Raw genomic sequence first — 20,570 nt, forward strand, 5'->3', positions numbered from 1 at the left:
CATCTGGTTGGGTCGTACAAATTTCAGGACAGCCTTCTTCTCCTCCACACGTGCAAAGGGTTGACTGCATTTTCTGTTTTCCTGAGTTGACCAAGTTGCATCAAGTTTGACCGGGCAGCATTTGACCTTGTTTGACTGTGTTTTTCTTGGGAGACTTTCTGTTTGGGCAGGCCACATTCTTTGGCACATATTTCGAGGATTTCCGGGCAGTTTGACCAGCATTGACCGCAGGCCATTTGACCACAGGTTTGACTGTGTGTTGACCAAGTTTGACCGATTTCTTCAGGACTGTTTTGGGCTGATTTGGTCTATTGTTGGAGGCCGAATTGACTGGGTTTGACCGAGCTGATTTGGAAAAGTAATTCTGCTGATTTGACAAGTGTTGACTCTCTTATTAGGGCATCCAATTGATGGCAGTTTGACTGAACAGATTTGATTGTGTTTGGGTAAGTGAATTTTGTATATTGTACTCTCTCTCTCTGCTGAACTTTTGAAGAATAATAAGAAGATTTGATCAAAGGGTTTCCCCACATTGGGGTTTTTCCCTAGCATCCGCCAAATATTGTGTCCTCTTGTCTTGGTTTGTCTTTTGGTTATTGTTTATGTTCTGTCTACATTTACTATCAATGTTTATGTGATTGCTAATCTGGAAATTGATATTGGGCTAAAAAATTGATGTAAATTGCTCTTAAGCATAGAACATACCATTGTTATAACATGGTATCAGAGCTGAGGTGAAGACAAAGCCCAAGCAAGAGTGAAAAGAGAAATCACTGAGATTTGTTGGACAATGACAAGATTCAAGGGCCTCCGCATCTTACTTCAAATCTGATGACAAGCTCAATGATATATCTAATTATCATGCCTGGAAGATGTCTCTTGACTTGACTTTGGAAGAGCAAGATGCTATGGACTATGTGCAAGGAAATAATACTAAACCTCTTTCAAATGCACCAGTTGCTGCTAAGACAAAGTACAAGAAAGGTGAAGTCAAAGCTAAGAAGGTTATCAGGGATTCTATTAATAAGCATTTGGTTGCATACATCTCTGATTTGAACACATCTAAGAAGATGTATGACCGGTTGGTTGACATGTTTAGCAATGCAAACCAAGTCCTCTTTCTCAAAAACAAGTTGAAGGACATAGAGAAGGGAAGAGGTGAAGATATCCAATCCTACTTCATGAGGATTACCAAGATCAAAAATGATCTTCTTTCAATTGGAGAAGTTATTACTCACAGGGAACTCACTCTCATTGCCCTTGGAGGTCTCCCTCGTGAATGGCATGTGTTCAACACTACTATCCTCAACAATGATAGGATTCCAAGTTTTGATGAATTGTTGACTAGACGTACTCAAGAAGAGACAAGAATGATGGATAGAGACATGCCTTCAAATAGGAATGATCCTACTGCATTCTCCGCTCATGCTAAAAAGAAGAACAATGCAGATTCAAAGAAGCAATGTCAAGGAAGATCAGGATTCAAAGATGGAAGAAAGGGTAGATGCTTCATTTGTAACAGGTTTGGTCACTATGCTAGGGAGTGTCCTAATAGAAGGGATACACCTCGGGATGATGACAACAACTACCACAACAATTTCAGGGGCAACAACAATCAAAGGAATGGCAGATTCAACAACAAAGGAAAAAGAATGCTCCCGCTACTCATAATGGAAATGGTCAACCTCATAAAGATCAAAAAATTCTAGGTATGATGAATCAAATGTTGTAGATAACAAGCAAAAAGAATTTTATCTTATATCTGCCCCCTCTACTGCCTCCCCTCCAGATACCTTGGGAAATTGGTTAATTGATAGTGGTGCCTCAAGGCACTTCATTGGATATAAAGAAGCTCTTTCAAATCTGATAGAAAAGGATACAAATTTCGAAATCATTCTTGGAGACAATGCCACCTATCCCGTGAAAGGAGTTGGGAATGTTACTCTTCAATTAAATCAAAGTTGCTCCATTTATCTACAAGAAGTACTATATGTACCTGATCTAAAGAAGAACCTGATATCCATCTCGGCAATGGAGGACAAAGGATTCAAGGTGGCATTCATTGATGGAAAGGTATGTGTTTGGAAAAGAAATTTCAAAGAAGCATTTACTCTTGGATTCAGGGTTGATAGCCTATATCAAGTTGGAGGAAGCCCATTGGGAGCTATGTCTTGCGACACATCTCTTCAATCCAAATTATGGCACCGAAGGTTTGCTCATCTACATTATAAGGCTCTACCCGATGCAAGGAAGATGGTGACAGGTATGCCTGAATTTAAAGTAGAACATGAAGGTGTTTGTCAGGGATGTGCCGAAGGAAAACATACAAGGGGACCATTCCCCTCAAGTGATAGAAAGACTACTGACATTTTGCAATTGGTTCATTCTGATCTATCTGGTATGTTGCCCGTGACATCTTTGGGAGAATATTTATATTATGTTATCTTTGTGGATATCTTCTCTCACAAAACTTGGATTTATTTCTTGAAGAAGGACGAAGTGTTCACATGGTTTCGTTCTTTCAAAGCCTTGGTTGAAAATCAAATAGGGAAGAAGATCAAAATATTGAAGACCAATAATGGAACCAAGTATGAATCAAATGAATTCAATGACTATTGTAAAGAAGTTGGCATTAAGGGGGAGACTACTACCGCATATACTCCCGAGCAAAATGGAGTTGTTGAAAAGAAGAATCGTTCCATTATAGAAGCCACCCGTGCTATGCTTCATGATCAAGGTCTTCCGAAGTTCTTATGGGCAAAAGCTGCCAACACTGCCCTGTATGTTCAAAATAGATGCCCTCATCAAATGTTGGACTTCAAAACTCTCGAAGAAGTTTTCACCGGTAAGAGGCCTGATGTTTCTCATTTCAGAATTTTTGGTAGCCCCGTGTATTTTCATGTGCCGAAAGAAAAGAGAAGCAAATTGGATGCAGCTGGGAAGAAAGGAACATTTGTGGGATACAGTGAAAGTTCTAAGGCATATAGAATCTATCTGCCTGGTCAAAGAGAAGTGGAGATAAGTCATGATGTCACCTTCAATGAAGATGTTGCCCTTGGGAAGATTAGGAACCTTCCTATTCCAAGGAAGGACAAAGAAGCAGACATAGGAAACAAGGGAGAACTGCAAGATGAACCGATCCCCGATGATGAAGCACCAATGGATCCCATTGATCCACCTCCTCATGAGCCCTCCTCCTCAAAAAGGAGACCCTTATGGCTTAGGGAAACTCTCGAAGATTCCGAGAGACATATTGCACCAAGGAGAACTTTTAGTGAAAGTAAGAAGCCGAATAGGTACCAAGGATACTTAACTGCCATGAGCACCATCATTCAAACTGGACCTTGCACATTCGAAAAAGCTGTGAAGCACCAATTCTGGAAGGATGCTATGAACAAAGAGTATGAGTCGATTATGAAGAATGATGTCTAGGATGTGGTCCCTAGACCCAAAGACAAATATGTTGTCACCTCGAAATGGCTCTACAAGATTAAGCATGGAGCTAATGGAAGTGTTGAAAAGTTCAATGCCAAGTTTTTTGCTTGAGGCTTCTCTCAAAAGGAAGGTGTGGACTATGATGAAATATTTGCACTAGTTGCCCGATATACCACCATCCGTTCGATTATAGCCCTTGTAGCCTCGCAAGGATGGAACCTACACCAGATGGATGTCAAAACTGCCTTCTTGCATGGTTCACTTAAGGAGGAAGTCTATGTTGAACAACCCGAGGGGTTCGAAGTTCAAGATCGTACGACACGTATGCTGGTTGAAAAAAGTCGTCTAGGGGTTGAAGCAAGCTCCCTGGGCTTGGTATGAGAGGATCGATAGCTATCTGATGAGGCTAGGATTTGCAAGAAGTGAAGTTGATATGAACCTTTACTTTAAGGTTGAGAATGATAGACCTCTCATCTTGGTACTTTATGTGGACGATATCTTTTTGACAGGTGCAAACCCTCTCATTCATCAATGCAAGAGGGAGTTGGCTTCCGAGTTCGAAATGAAAGACCTAGGACTGATGCATTTTTTCCTTGGATTGGAGGTCTGGTAAAACCCAGGTGAGATTTTCCTTTCTCAAGGAAAATACATTGTGAAGCTACTTGAAAGATTTGGGATGGTGGATTGCAAGTCCGTGACTACTCTAATGGAACTTAACTTCAAAAAGTTATGTGGAAGTGTTGTTGGGCCCGATTTGGGAAATCCTTCTGAGTATCGTCAACTTGTGGGGGCCCTCATATTCTTGGTGAACTCTCATCCAGACATATGCTTTGCAGTGAATATGTTGAGTCAATTTATGGTCGAGCCTCATCACATACATTGGATTGCTTCCAAGAATCTTTTGAGATATCTTCGAGGCACAATCACCTATGGACTAAGATACACTGTCGAGAATGTGAGGCTCCATGATTATTTTGATGTTGACTAGGCCAGCAATGTGGTGGATCATAAGAGCACATCAAGATGTTGCTTCTCACTAGGTTTTGCTTCAATATCCTGGATGAGCAGGAAGCAGAAATCGATTGTTTTGAGCACCGCCGAGGCCGAATATAATGTTGCTAGTATGGCCTCTTGTGAAATTGTTTGGTTGAGGAAGCTCTTTAGTGAGTTGTTTGGACATGCGTTGGATACCATCGTGATCTTCTGCGACAACCAAAGTGGGATTCATCTTTCTGAGAATCCTGTGTTTCTTGACCGCTCCAAGCATATTGATATCAAGTACCACTTTATCCAGGATATGGTACACCGAGGAGCAATAAGGCTCCATCACATTGGAACTGATGATCAGGTCGCAGATATTCTTACGAAGACCCTGGGGAAGGTCAAATTCTTAACTTTTCATGAACGACTTGGGTTCGTGGAGAGACCCTCTTATGATGGTTCTATTTGAGTTGGATATTGAGCTCTGGGAGCTCCGAGGGGCTTGGGGTACTTCTTGGAGTGATGAACGACCATAGGGTGAGTGGTTCACCTTCCCCTAGTGGTGCGTTTTGTACAAGGTGAGCGGTTCACCTTCCCCTGTGATACCCCATAATGGTTGATATATGCATTGGATGTGTGGCTCACCTTCTCCTAGGCATATGAGCAGGATGAGTGGTTCACCTTCTCCTGTCGATACATCCTACCCATGCAGTTTGGGACTCATGGGAAATACCTTTCATCTGGCCAATGAGTTGGGAAATGAGGATAGGAACCATAGTACTACCAATGGATGCATCATGTACTACCGTACTCCCTATGCTAGGATGTTTGATATTGATCTGGGATCAATGGAGACTGACTTCCGGTCAGTGGAGAGTGGTATGATACACTCTCGATCAATTCTTCTTCATTATTTCTTCATGGTTCAGCAAAGCAGAGCAGAGCAGGGATGTTAGAGATGGTATAGATTGTCAGATGATTTAGCAGGTGGATTTCTCCCTAGTTGAGAGGGAGTGTTAAAATTGGCAACTAGGGCCAAACTCCACCTTGGACAACTCATATGATGGAGATGATATATTTGTCGGATTCCTCTTTCCGAGAGGTGTAGGATTGATCTAAAGATCATCTCATTCTGGGACAAATTGTCAAGGTTGGCCAGCAATCTAATGTAGGCTAAGACGCCCAAAAGTCATGTCTCTTCACCCTCAACATTGCATATAAATAGAAAGAGCATCTACCTCATTTAGACATTCATCATCACACGGATCTCTCTCTCCTCATCTGATTGGATCGTACAAATTTCAAGACAGCCTTCTTCTCCTCCACACGTGCAAAGCGTTGACTGCGTTTTCTGTTTTCCTGTGTTGACCAAGATGCAACAAGTTTGACTAGCGTTGACCGGGCAGTATTTGACCTTGTTTGACTGCATTTTCTTGGGAGAATTTCTGTTTGGGCAAGCTGCATTCTTTGGCACAGATTTCAAGGATTTCTGGGCAGTTTGACCAGCATTGACCGCAGGTTTGACTGTGCATTGACCAAGTTTGACTGATTTCTTCAAGACTATTTTGGGCTGATTTAGGCTGTTGTTGGAGGCTGAATGGACTGGGTTTGACCGAGCTGATTTGGAGGAGTAATTCTGTTGATTTGATCAGCGTTTACTTTCTGGTTAGGGTATCATGTTGACTGCAGTTTGACTGGACAGATTTGACTGTGTTTGGGTAAGTGAATTTTGTATATTGTACTCTCTCTCTCTGCTGAACTTTTAAAGAATAATAAGAAGAATTGATCAAAGGGTTTTCCCCACATTGGGGTTTTCCCCTGGGATCCGCCAAATATTGTGTCCTCTTGTCTTGGATTGTCATCTGGTTATTGTTTATGTTCTATCCACATTTACTATCAATGTTTATGTGATTGTTACTCTGGAAACTGATATTGGGCTAATAAGAAAAATTGAAGTAAATTGTTCTTAAGCATAGAACATACCATTGTTACCTAAAATTAACACAATGCCACTGAGAAAACAACAAAAATAAACACACCAAAAATGCCTGGAATTAAAGACTTATTTTTAATGCAAGCCAGTCTGATCTCTGGGCAATCTTAAGACAAATGCCGTGCATCTCTTACAGAAAGTTTACAAATTATTCCAGATGTCATCTTCCATCTTTTTCAACTAATGATTATGGCATAGACCTTGCAATTGACTTATTTGATGTAGTGATCAAACAATGAGATCCTTCAACTAGTCGGCTGCATGTCCAAAATCCCATTTTCAGTGGAATATAAAAGCAGAACACTTACTATTTCAATCCTATACCCTGATTTTTCAAGATATATTTGAATAGCTGCCGTCTTAAATATGCCACAGTCTTGTGCTAAGTTATAAACAAAATTTAAAAATAAGCTTTTTGATTCATGTCCACATAAATCATCCCAATGCCACCCCCTTTCTTAATGAATTAATAATAAATATTATTTGAAACTACCTAAGTTACCGGATCCGCTGGTCGAGGGTTCAGGATCCATGGATCCATGTATCCAATCCGGATCCGGATTCAGCTAGAACCGGAAAAAATACACCTGAGTGGAGGATCCATGAAAATCGTAAACATGTCCCGACGCCCAGAAACAGATCCCGATGACAGAGCCAGATCCTTCAAAAAAAATCAACAGATTTCAAAAATTAAAAACCGGTTTTTACAATTTAGGTTTTGTCTTGTCTTGATTTCTGTCTTGTCTTTATGCTTTGTCTTGGTCGGCCACAACAGCGAAGCAATGAAGCAGCAGTGAAGATGCAGCGGAGGAGGCACCGGCGGTTTGTAACTTGGCCGCAACGGTGACTGTAACTTGGCCGCAGCAGTTTCACTCTTGAGCACTGACACTTGGCCGCTAATCCTTATATAAGTAATAGAAAGGCTCATTCTAGCAAAGTGTTTTGACAATTTTTGTTTATATATTAATAATTAACGAAACGCAATCATTTTAAAATGAGAAGCCATATGTTTTAACAACTTTTGTTACGTGCTGGTGAGACAAAAAATCATTTTGAAATAAAATCTCTTTTCACATCAACAAAGTGAAGTGTTCACAGCATTTATGTATGTATATGTGGTGATCGAAACAAAAATGATTTTGAAAGACCTCCTTTTTACATATTATATAATTTTGATACGTAATATGAAACAGTCGGCATCCTTATATAATTGATGGTAAAAATAATTTTTCAAGGTTTTCCATGGAGTATTAAGTATTGTATTCTTTTATAAATTTTGTATTTGATTTAATTTAAATTTTGATGAAAAAGGGGAGAATTTTAATTTGTTAATTTTATATAATAAGTAATAAAAAGGCTCAACTTCAAGCATGGAAGATCAGCACTGAAGCCAGGTAACAAACAAATAAAAGGAGCCAGTCGGATTGATGCCTTTGACGGGTGATCAGAATCTTTCTTTTTTTCTTTTGTCAGGTCAAGCTTGGAAAGCTTGTTCGGTTTGACTCGTGAGCACTGACAGGCACTGTTTGAGCAACGGTTTGAGCACAGTGACAGACAGGGCTAAATGGTTTCAGTTCTAAATGTTGTGATTTACAATTATATTTGAATTTTGAACTCTAAATGTGTTTTTTTTAATTTCAAAAATATTATTATATTTTTTCAATTGTACTTGCAGTATCCTTGCCGTATTTGGATCCTGGATTTTCAAAAAACTAGTGAATCCGGATCTGTATCTGTATCCGGAGCCTGGTAACTTAGGAAAATGCTTCTCCTCCCTTGCAAAATGAAAATGTTGGGCTTTTGAAGTGAGTGAGGTCGTTAATCTTTTGATGTCGGGTGAAATGCTTTATCATGAGGATCCGAAGTTTTTTCGAGCTGTAAGGCAACCTGTGAAGAAGGGCAACAGATTTTTTTTCTTCTCTTTTTCTTTTTGTTGGCGGGGGGGCAGTCAGGGATCATTGGGCCCTACAGGGGATACCTAAAGGTCTCCCATCTCTAGGACATTTCCAAGGCAGGCTCCCTTACATGGAAAGTTGGAGATACAAGGAACAGGTCCTAGACCCCAGGGACACATCCCCTATGAGTGAAACCCTGGAATAATGGTAAGATTAAAATTTAATCCCCTATGAGTGAAACCCTGGAATAATGGTAAGATTAAAATTTAATGATAATAATTAGTCCATGAGTCCTGTGTCATTTGTAACAATCTGACATGCAATTAAACCATGAGATGAGAAAAACTGAAAAAAAAAAAGCGAAAAGACCAATAACTAGAACAAGTATCTCAATGCAAACAGAATAAAAAATCATTAAGGAAAAAAGTGTTTAATGTGAATGTCATGAAAGCATTAACATCTGCCATCTTGAAAGTCTCAAAATGGATCTACAGATGGACACCCATGCCTTTTTTTTCAAAAGAAAAAAACAACCTCTTTCATTGATAACGAAAGATAGTTACATTTACAAAGTTCTGTGAAGCGACATTGGCCTCAAATTGCCTCAAAGGACTGTGAAAACATGGCTGAAAGCAACCATATAGGAACATAAAAACAGATCAAAACAATGACAAAATAACAAAACAGCCAATAAAACAACTATAAAAAAAACTTTGAACCATGAAATACCCTGCATCATACACTGGGATCCGAGAGATGGAACCTGTAGATAATCACTCCAAAAAAACATATGCCCAGGTGGAGAAACATACAGAGCCTGCGTCAAAAGGGAAAAGCCCTCAAGCTGATGATAGAGCCATTGACCAGGTAGTCAAAACATATATGCTTACAAAATCAGTCACATACTAACCCTATCAGTTCACCTTCCCTGATTCAAATTTTAGCCCTGTTAGAACAAAATCTAGCACCCAAAGTGATGTAAAGTTGTAAGCATCAAGGGGCTAGCATGGTGCAACTCAAGAAGGCTATCCAAGAGCGGGACCCCCTAGCAAATGTTCCATCAGATGTCTTGGCCCTTACTAAGTCATAAGTTTACTACGAGGAGCTAGCTTTTGCACTATTGGCACTAACCTACGGATTATATGGCAGCCAGCCAGATTTGAAACTAGGCCTCACCCAAGTAACCTTGGCCAACTACCAATTTCTCTAGATTTCAAAAAAATAAATATAAACTTCACAAAGGCAACCCGCTGTCGCCATGATAACTCTTTCCTCGCATTGTCGGTTGGCTCTCCAACTCAAGGGTAGCTTCCCTAAAAGGTTGGACTACTAAGGCTATAAAGTGGAGGCACAAGGTGATTTTGAAGCGTGAACCTTAACAAAACAATGTTGTTGTAGCATATGAAATGAGAAAACGAATGGGTGTGAGAAGTTAGAACAAAAAGATGAAAGAAAACCCCAAATCCAAGCGCCTAATCACACCATGGGCTAATAGAGTCAAGGAAGCATAGATCAAATAGGGCGTGTGCATGAAAATATAAAGCAATAGGGCTGCCATGCATGCAAAAATCAGCCTTAGCTTGCTGAAATCTATTGCAGAAAATTGTCCTTGAAAAGCTAAGGGTACCATTTGAATGTTGGCATGAAGGTGATGCGATATCATGCTACCAGCAATTGGGTTTATTAGGTGTAGGCTTAACATGACAACAACAACCATAAGAGGGATTATGTCTTCACATTACAATGTCCAAATGAAACATGGTTCACCACAAGGCCTTCATCACAACAAACCAAGGTTTCCTGCAATTAAAATCAGCACATGAAAAATAAATTACGCACATGAAATATTCATGTAAACAAGAAATTACATGTCCAATCTCCAAGCATGTGATGTACAAATGAATTTCAACAAGAGAGTTCCTCAATCCCCAAAGACCTAACAACCATTACAATGGATAAGCTCCTCTTTACAAAGGAAGTCTCTGTTGAGAAATGTAACAAGTTTTGGTCTTCATAATTGTTGTACTCATTTCAATATGTATCCTATGTAACAAACAAGAAAAAGAAAAGGAAATTATTATTATTAAAGCATGGATTTCATGCTCATTATTGATGGTCTTTTAGGTAAAAGCATGTTCTTCATGCTTGTAGGGTTTGTTAGGTCTTAGGATTTATTGTCATGAATCAAAAGAGTCAACAGCATGTTCATAAGACCCTTTCGCGCAATTTGTAATTGTAAAAAGAATTAATTTTCAGTCTCCAAGAGTACAAGTCGGCCTTAGGATCATCAAGTCGGCCTAAAGGAGGGAAATCGACCCCTTGAGAAGGCTATATAAAGGAGCAATTCGACCTCATTTGGAGACACACACACTAACAAGTTCGATCTTCAAGAAAGAGTTTGATCTATAGCTAGGTAGCTGCAAGACCGAGAGCGAAGGTCACAAATAGGAAGGAAGGCAAATTTTCTTCGTTTTTGGGCTCTATCTCTCTCACACGTGCGAAAATATAGGATTTGTGGGTTGCAAGAAGAGGCCGAAATTACAAGGTCAAGTTGCAGTGAGACGAAGTGCAGAAACTTGTAGCTGGGAAAAAGGAAACTCTATCAAAACCTCGTTGACCTTAGGAAGAGTTGTCTTGCTCTTGGAAGGTCCCAAAATGAGGTTGTATTAGGGTTTCTTCGGGAGTTGCAAGGTCGAAGTTGCAGGTCGAGTAGCATTATTGTAGCTGGCAGATCAAAGTTGCAGTGTGAAGCAGTTTTGTGCAAATTCAATAAAGGACTTGAGACAAGGCTGACTTGGTACTGGGAGAAGGACTTGGTCTAGGGATTTGGTCTTTGTATCTCATTTGAAGCAGATTCTAAGAAGAGAAGAATTTCTAGGTTTTCACCTTGGAGGGGTTTTTCTGGGTGAGAGCCTATATCTGTGTCTTCTTTTGTTGTTGTTGTTTCTTGATAGTGTTTAATGAAAAGATCTAACTGAAGAACATAAAGAAGATAACTAAGATTCACAAGCAAGTATCAAGGTTAAAGAAAATAAGTATAATAAGTTTCCATTTTACATTTTCCAACATGCTATCAGAGCTAAGGTGAGAAAGGAAGGCAATTGGAAGGACACAAGGAGGATTCACTTGTCAAGGGAAAGGATTCTTTCAATTATCTCTTGAAAGAATTTAGTTGAAGACTCATTGATATAAGACTTCTGATCTAAGGTTTCTACATTGAAGAAGATCAAGGACTACATCAATCTCGCAAGAAGGGTGTTGATCTCGCAAGAGGAAGTCTACTTGGAAGGCCTCAATCTCAGAAGATGTTGGTGGAAGTATCCTAGGGAACATCTTTCAAGAAACTCCCTTTGAGAATCTTGAAGGCATCAAGTAGGTTAGGGACATCTTCAAAAGAAAAATCTTGGTATTCAAGTATCATACTATTACATAATGGTTGAATCTTCAATTCATGTAAGTTCTTTCTGCAAGGAGAGCAATAAGCTCATTGGGGCATCAAATTATCTAGCATGGAAGAAGAGGATTGACTTGATATTGACAGAACAAGAAGTGATGGAATATGTCACTGGGCAAATTACTGAACCTAGAAAAGAAAAGACACAAGAACTAGCAAAGTACAAGAAAGGGGAAGTAAGGGCACAAAGGATCATAATTGAATCAATCAAGGATTCTCTTGTTCCTTTTGTGGCAAATTTGAAGACTTCCAAAGCAATGTATGACAAGCTAGTGAATTTGTACTTTGTAAGTACAACAGGTCAAAAGATGTCTTTGCAAAACAAGTTATATAGAATGAAGAAATCGAAGGATGAGGATATGGCATCCTTCCTCATGAGAGTCTCTCAGTTAAGAGACCATTTGCAAGGACTTGGGGAACCGATTACTGATTCATAAGTAACCATATGTGTTCTAAATGCATTGCCACCGGAATGGAGCAACTTCGCAACAAGTATCTACTCCAAGAAAGATTCAACTCCCTTTGATGAGTTGTGGGCATAATGCATTCTAGAAGAGTCAAGAATCAAGGTCAAGGATGACATTAGATCTGATGAGCAATCTCAAGCCTTTCTAGCCCGAGTCAAGAAGATGAAGAAGGGAAAGTTTGGCAAGTCCAAGAAGAAAGATATGTCCAAGATTCAATGCTTCAAGTGCCACGAGTTTGGACATTACAAGAGGGACTATCCAAATCAACAGAACAATAAGAGAAAGGATAAGAGTGAAGCTCATGTAGCCGAAGCAGTGGGAGAACTTGAGAAGAAAGCAAAGAAGGAAGAAGTGAAGGATCTTTACTACTAAAAGAAGGTTCACTATCTTCTTGGTTCTTTGTGAATATTCTCTTTTAAATTATATGTTTTGCATAAGCATCATGGGATAGAAGTATATGATGATCAATGTTGCACTAATTGCCAAAAAATCGCGATAAAATCGTTTTTTTGCGATTTTATCAAAAAAAAAGATAAAATCGGGCGATATAATCGAGTTTTTTTTTTATAGCCAATTTTTTCATAAAAATCGCGATTTTTTGGAAAAAGGAAGAGGTGACCCAAGCTACCCCTGACACCAATAGAGGACGTGGTCTACCTCCTGTAGTTCCTAGTTCTTCAACTTCTAGAGCACAACAGAGTCTACTGCCAACTCCACCGACATCTACATCTAGAGGGGCAAAGGAAATCAGTAGTATTAGACTTTAGTTATTTGGTTCATTTCATTGTATATGACATTATGACTCATGATATGAAATACATTATTATATTTTTTGTTGATATTTTGAGGCTAAGTTGGGACTCAGGAGTCAAGACTTACTATTCAGGACATGATTCACTGTTATGTGTGATGTAGCACTAGAAATGATATTAAAAATCTTATATATTAGTTATTTTATCATATTTATGTGTCAATGTATTTATTTTATGTTGTAGATGGTTTAGATATCAAAAAATTTGAAAAAAATGAATATTTTTGTATGTTACGATTTTTTCCCGATTATTACCGATTTTTTCCCCGCGTTGAAATTATCCCAATAACGATTAGTGCAACATTGATGATGATAGCATGTTTGAAATTCAAGTTGCTTAGTAGAGAACATCTAGGATAGAATGTTCATCTAGATATTATCTAGCATTATGTTAAGGTTTTCGCCTTGCTTAAATGGATCATTATGATCCGAGAAGGACCATCATCTTGGAAAGTCCTTGGGAAAAGCATCATGATTCATGATAGGAATAGTATATATTCTATGTAATGTGAAAACATGCTAGTAAAAAGGGATGAAGGATTGCAATGGGTCGAGATATAAACTTTCTCTGAAATATATGGATAGTTAGATGATTGGATGAAAGCATGGGAATGCATGTTGTAATGAAAACTTTGGATAAGATTCATGTGTATGAGAATCTTGTGAAATAAAGTTGGTTAGAAAAATATATGCTCAAGTATTTATGATGCTAGAAAAGAATAGAACTTACTTAAGGATGTATAAAAGATTAGGACTTTCTCTAGAATATGTATTTGATATTGATTAACATCTAGTATAATCTCTAAAAAAAAAGTTGTAACTTGGTAATCAAGTTCGATCCTTGGGCACTCTGATGCAAGAAGGAAAATTCAAGTGGAGATGGTCGATGAGGATGTTGATGGAACAAGAAGGTCACCATGATGAGGTAAGTCTATTTCATTTTGGTTTGGTTATCTAGTTAACATATTATTTTGCTACCTAGTAGAATGTTGCAGGAATACATTATGACAGTTGAGGCAAGGTCAACTATATGGATGAAAAGTATAGAGGGAAACTCAATATCTGATACCTAGCAACTATGAAGTCGAGATGAGTACATCTTGGAATTAAAGAGGTAGTTGTACGAGAAGATAACCTGAAGGTCAAAAAGATCACTTTCATAAAGAAAACCATGATCAAGAATTTTGGGAAGACTCAATACAATGCCTTCATGTCAAAGATGGAAAGTGATGAGCAAGAAAGATGACCTAGTACCTGTCACAAGAACAAAGAGTGGAGATGGTTCCATGATATCTCGAAAAGAAGCAGGCTCAATGCAAGAGATGCAAAGGAAAAGAGGGAGCCATGTAAACTAGTAACTGATACTCTGACGAAGACAAGTTGTAAAGCTTATGGTGTTGACTTCTCAGATAGAAAGGAAGTCTGGAATCTCCTTTGGTTTTGAGAAGGAGCAAAAGGAGTCTCTTTAAATAGGAGCAGGGATCTATTCTCAAGTTTAAAGAAGAGTAAGGATGTCCTCTCTAGTTGAGAGGGAGTGATGGAGAACATCACATGTGCATTCTTCTCTTCGGGTGATGAAGAGAGAATGACGGAGGATTGGATAAGCATTTGTGATTTCCTTGAGGATATAACTTCCAAGAAAGGAAAGGGACTGACCCCTTGGTCAGCTAGACCCATCATCCATAACAAGATGTAGCACACCCAAATCCACACAATAATGAGGTAGCATGCTCCAAGATACCAGCAAATATGTAACCAAGGGGTGATCTGCTAGGCAAGCAGATGTGAGAAGACCACCAGACCATCAAACACAACCACCCAACCAAGGAGAAGTAAGACTCCCCCATTCCAAAGACCTCCATCAAATCATCCAATCCAGTGAACAGAAAGGGCTCGATGAAAATGTAACCCCCGAGTCAGTCCAATCCTCCAAGATACCAGCTGCAGATATTCATCAATGTGATGGAAATCAAAATGTGAAACCCCATATAATATGAGGTGTAACAAGTCCTAAAATACCAAAAGCATTTTGATTATTAAGAGTGCAGTGTGAAAAGACGTATGTTAAACATTGAATCTATCCCCAGTAACAGCTCGCTGAGAAAAGAAGAAGCAAGACCTATCGACAAGTGCCCCTTACAAAACGTCACCAATCTATGTACTCACAAAGTAACCACATGAAAATTGGCTCCGATGATGCCCTGGAGCTTATCTACAGCATGCCTTGTCACTGGAGCTGTAGGCCATCAGTCTCACTGAAATTTTCAACATACTCACATGACAGCAACTATGAGAGAAAAAAAGCAATAAAACAAATATTTCAAAGACTGTAGAAGGATGTGCAAAACAAAGGAAAGGTTCATATGCAAGCATGCAACAGAAATGGGGTGACAATGGACATTTATGAATTTAAAGTAATAACATTAACAATCAATACTAAGCATATCCGAGACCAAATTTAATTAAAAATGGAAAAACTACTGACAGAATTGTGCAAATTTAAGCAAGCCCGCTGCCTGCATATGGATTACCACAAAAAGCGTTGTGGAGTAAATGTGTCAATCTGCAGTACAAAAGCAACAAACCCTACCATATGTAGCAATGGCAGGCAAACTTACACTCAATTTCTAGGTTTCAATTAAATTTTAGTTGTGTCAAGTGGAAGACCACTATATATCAAAAAAGATGCATGCTTAAAACCAGCAAGCACGCTTAAAGAATGAGAACATATCTGTTTAACTGAGAAATGACCATACTGCAACAATTGGGACTCTAAGTCATTTCACAGTCATTGCTATCCATGCTAAAGGGCAGTACCAAAAAGTGGATACAAATTACTTGAATCATACAAAACTATAGATGTATTTGTTATATGCAAGCAGCAATTCCTTCTGTGACTTTATGACTACAGTAAAATTATCTGCAAGTAAAATGCCAAGATAACCATCATAAGGACTTAATGATTTCAACTTACTCTCATGCCTATTATCAACTATTTTCCCACATACATTTTTAGCAATGTTCAAAAACAGGCTGGACTTCATATGATTCTGATGATAATGTATTGTTAAACATCCTATGCAATGAACGTATTGCTCAATAATATCCAATGCAACTATCATCTTACCATATGCATTATGAGCCCCTTGATTTTGATAATGGTTATCAGGTGGGACAAAGCTTTCTTCTTCTGCACCAGCACAACAAAGCAAATGACACATTGTGTATTGGCTGACTACTCACATGCTCATCTTATGAAAAGATTCTCAGAGTATATGATCAAGAAAAACCCGAAAATGCACCTGTCTCAGAAAAAAAAACAAGAGTAAGAAGGAATCTTCTTTAACGAGTCCTGACTCCTAACCATTCAAATTTCCAAAGTCAACATACACAAGCAACTAGTTTTCTCATCTCAAAACTAACAAGACTTTTATCATGACCCTTGTATAATTATTAATTGTGAGTTCCTTGATGAGTACGTATTATCTATGAATTGTGGTTGTTCTTGTGGGCATCCATATAAGTGAATGGATGACCTTCAGTTCTCCAGAGCCAAATGTTATATCAGACCACGAAATAAAAATGTCTTCAGATGACTGACAAAACTATTTTACATTATTCACTTTTTTCCATATAACTGAATGGATGACCTTCAGTTCTCCAGAGCCAAATGTTATATCAGACCACGAAATAAAAATGTCTTCAGATGACTGAGAAAACTATTTTACATTATTCACTTTTTTCCTAGGTTTAATGATTCATATGCTGTCAAACCAGTATAACTTCCATTTGAATATGATTTCAAAGTGGTTTTCCCAAATAACCATGATTAATGCATATCATGTCGAGTCACGTCAATTATGCCACCTGATGTTACATGGGCATGAAAAGCATGACCAATATTTTACATTCCAACAACCACGGACATGCTCTTGGGGTCTTTGTCAATTTCTTTCCTGACCATTATGGCAGGTTATTGAGAAAAAGTATTTTAATGTAAATTTTTTATCACCCATGCTCGGTTGACTACATACTCTCTTGGGTATGCCAGTGTCATACATGTTTCTCATCTTGAAACAGATACGGCTTCCAAGAACCAGGGGCATTCTCCTGGGGTCTTTGCCTATTTTCTTCCTGGCCATTATTACAAATTATTCAGAAAAGGCACCTTAATGTGAACATTGTATCACCTATGCTCGATTGATTACATGATCTCTTGGGTATGCCAGTGTCACACGCGTTTCTCGTCTCAAACAAATACAGCTTAGGTCTAATGCTTTCACAGATTCACACATGATACTTAGAGTATAAATTATCTACCATTGATGAGCAGGTCTAAAGCATGAGATTTTCCGAACCTAGATTTTCCTTATATAAAGAGAAATTGACAAAATAAAATTAAATAAATTTAATCAACTCATTGCTAGCCAACAAGAGAGTTACAATATTTGAAGATCTGGCCAGGATCATAGAAGGGGATGATAACGAGGAAAGGTGTTTGACCTCTGGAGTTGGTTTTGAACTAGCAAAGCTCCGGGCTCAAATGTAACCCATATATATCAGGAACCTGCGTTCTGACTGTGGCTTCGGAGGTCTGCCTTGGCCACTTAAGATTTTTTATCATTGTAGTACAGGTGGCCAGAGGCACTGTCCAAATTACCCCACATGAAAGGATTCTATAGCTGAGAGAAGAAAAACAACATGGTCTCTGCAACACATGATAACAAATTATAAGAGCAAGGATTGAAAAAACAGGAGAGTTTCAAAGAAACCCCGTAAGATACAGGAACCTGGGAAAAACTACAAATTGAAACAGAGACATTCTAGTGGCCGAATTCGAAACTAAATGCAGGTGGGCATCTCTACAGTTGACTACTTAGGAGCCGATTTTCTCTTTTCTATTTGTATTTTAAGCTCGAGGCTCAAATATAAGTGGGTGCATATTAGGCATCATCCATGCTGAGTGCTTATGAATTTTGGACCAATGACAGCCATAGAGAAATAAAATTGGGTATTGAACTAGTGATGCGGACTACCCATTAATCATTTTAGGCAATGAACAACAGGGAGTTGAACTCGTTATGGACGCTACCTCGTGGTGGCTGCAGACAATGACCTACTGGGAATTGCACCAGTGATCTGACCAATCCAAGACCAGATCTTCGGAGCTCTTATCTCAGAAAACAGCTTTAACGATGTTAACAGCAGATCAATCCATCAATCGAAGGATTCCAGATTGATCCAGCAGAAAATTATCAGACATCAGAATCCAATTTGATTCCGGACAATGAAAACAATGTGACCCGTGATATAACTGAGAAAGATATCTAAAAAAATAACGGGAGCTGCATTGAAAAGCACCAAAAGCAAAAAACAGAATTAAAAACAAGGAACTCACCAGAGGGAATTCGAGTCCGAGACCAGCCGAGCACAGATCCAGAAAATCCAGCCCGGTGCAGATCCGGAAAATTGGAAGGAAAGCAAACGTGAATTTAACGTACGGGCCTGAGCGGGTAAACGTGTACAGAGTGAGTAGATTTCGCCGGTACAAGCAGCTGTTTTAGGAGTATTATGAATGAATTTTCAAAATTCAATTCAGTTTAACGCTTCATTTGGAATCCGCGACAAGCCAGTACGACGATGTGCAGGATTTCCATATTTGACTGTTATTATATTTGCCTTGTATGGCCGGCCATCGAGTTTAGAAATGGTTAATTATTTTTATCGATAAGTGGTTGGCATTTAGTCTACGCGGTGGCTCTAACTGTCGCAGTTTGCCACAATTACACACTAAGTGTTGACCAATTTTGACACCATCCTGCCAACGCAGGGCGTTTCTTGGAAATTTTTTAAAAATTAGTTTAGTTCAGTTCAATAATGCTTATGATGGACAAAATAACTAATATATTTATTAATTTAGTTCAATAATAGCAGATTTAATGATACATATTATATTATTTTATATTTAATTTGATGATGCCTCTTCACATATTAAAAAAATATATTCAATGGATAAGTCGTTGATTTTATCTTTTAAACAAATATTTTTTTTAAATAAATAAAAATATTTTTGAAATACTTAATAGCTATTTTTTTTAAAAATGATTTTTTTAAATAAATAAATAATATTCTTATTTCTTAAATTAAAAAAGATTATAAATTTTAATATAAAATAAAGAATATTTTCATATTTTTAAATTAAAAAAAAAATATTATAATTTTTTAATATATAATAAATAATATTTCCACAAAAAAAAATGGCGCTCGCTCCTGCTAGGGTTTCGCACTCCTTCCCCCGGCAACTCGGCTCCATCGCCTGGGCTCCTCCCTCTGTCTCGGCCTTTGGCGGCCGGGGATTCCTGGGCTTCGAATTCTCAACTAAGAACAGTTGTCGTTGCGGCCTCAGAACGAGCTCCCTGACGGAAGGATTTTTGGATATAGGGCATTCGGCTTCGAGTTTTTCTCCTGAAGGAGGGGAGCGTCTGGATGAACCCTGTTTTGCGGCCTGTCAAAAATCCGAGAAGGGCTTTTGTGCTCCTGCTCAAAGATGCGAGCCAATAATTGTGAAAGGTCTTTTTCATCTGCTGTTGGGGGCGACGAACGATGAAGCCGCAGATGCGTGGGTAACCTTCCTTCCGCGTTTTGTCCTTTGTCGTTGTCTATTTTTTAGATTTCCCCGAATGTGTCTGCTCTTAGCAGTGGGACAATACGAAGTTTTCTTCCTTCTGCAGCATACTCGTGGGGTTTTTTCTCACTTAGATGCGTTTTCAAGTTTTGTTTTGGGGAGGGAAAATCGATCTGGTGTTCTCCGGCATTTTTTCAAGAGAAAGACCGGTATTCAAGGTTGGGGCATGGGCTATGCTTTGTGGTTCTTGTGTTACGCTGCTCCCCTGTTCTCATCCAAACAGATGCGTGAGCAAGTTCCCCAGGTGGAGAAGACTTCCAGGTTATGGGTCACCCCCACCAAAAGCGATTCATGTCCAGAGAACAGGAGTCCCCTGTTACGCACAGGACCTGTGGATTTTTTTCTTGAATACAGGAGAAATAGCCTTGAGGATCCTGCCCCCCTTTTCGCATCTGTGATCCATACAGCTATTGTTTCAGGGGGAAAATCATCTAAGCCAGCCCTCAAGGACCCAGAACAGGATCGAATGCAAATTTTCATCAGAACTTTGTCAGGGAAATCTATCTGCAAGCAAATCTGGACAGGAACAGAGATAAAAAACATAAAGGATGAAATTCAAGCAGATATAGGCATCCCATCATATCTGCTAAGCTTGATACATGCAGGTAAAATCCTGCAGGATAATCTCACAGTCCAGCACTATGACATTGGTCGAGACTCAACTATTATTGTAAGCACAAGGCTAAGAGGAGGAAGCCCTGGCCCAGGCCCAAAAGGCATTGGCTCTTTTAAAGATGCTATCAAAGGGAAGGGGGAAGTCAAAAACAAGCCAACAACAGCTCCAGTTCTGCCTGGTCCCTACATTGTGGAGCAAAGACCACAGAATCCTGTTCTGCAAATCGACTTGCC

General features: G+C 38.9%; 1 protein-coding gene across 2 annotated transcripts in view; it reads right to left on the reverse strand.

Moving 5' to 3' along the window:
* Positions 1–18,673, reverse strand: part of LOC149254448 (protein CYTOSOLIC ABA RECEPTOR KINASE 7-like) — a 39,960-nt gene extending 21,287 nt beyond the window's left edge. For both annotated transcript variants that reach the window (XR_016267165.1, XM_089460159.1), the window contains exons 1-2: positions 18,435–18,673; positions 16,164–16,338 (exon numbers count right to left, since the gene is read on the reverse strand). Coding sequence is in view for 1 of the 2 variants with exons in the window: in XM_089460159.1 (XP_089316285.1) it covers positions 16,164–16,257 (94 nt within the window). In the remaining variant the exon portion in view is untranslated. The remainder of the gene's footprint in view (positions 1–16,163; positions 16,339–18,434) is intronic.
* Positions 18,674–20,570: the final 1,897 nt, after the last annotated feature.

This window comes from Pinus tabuliformis, chromosome 7, assembly GCF_031772625.1.
Source record: "Pinus tabuliformis cultivar Carrire ecotype Pingquan chromosome 7, CPIR1, whole genome shotgun sequence".
Classification (NCBI taxonomy): Eukaryota; Viridiplantae; Streptophyta; class Pinopsida; order Pinales; family Pinaceae; genus Pinus; species Pinus tabuliformis.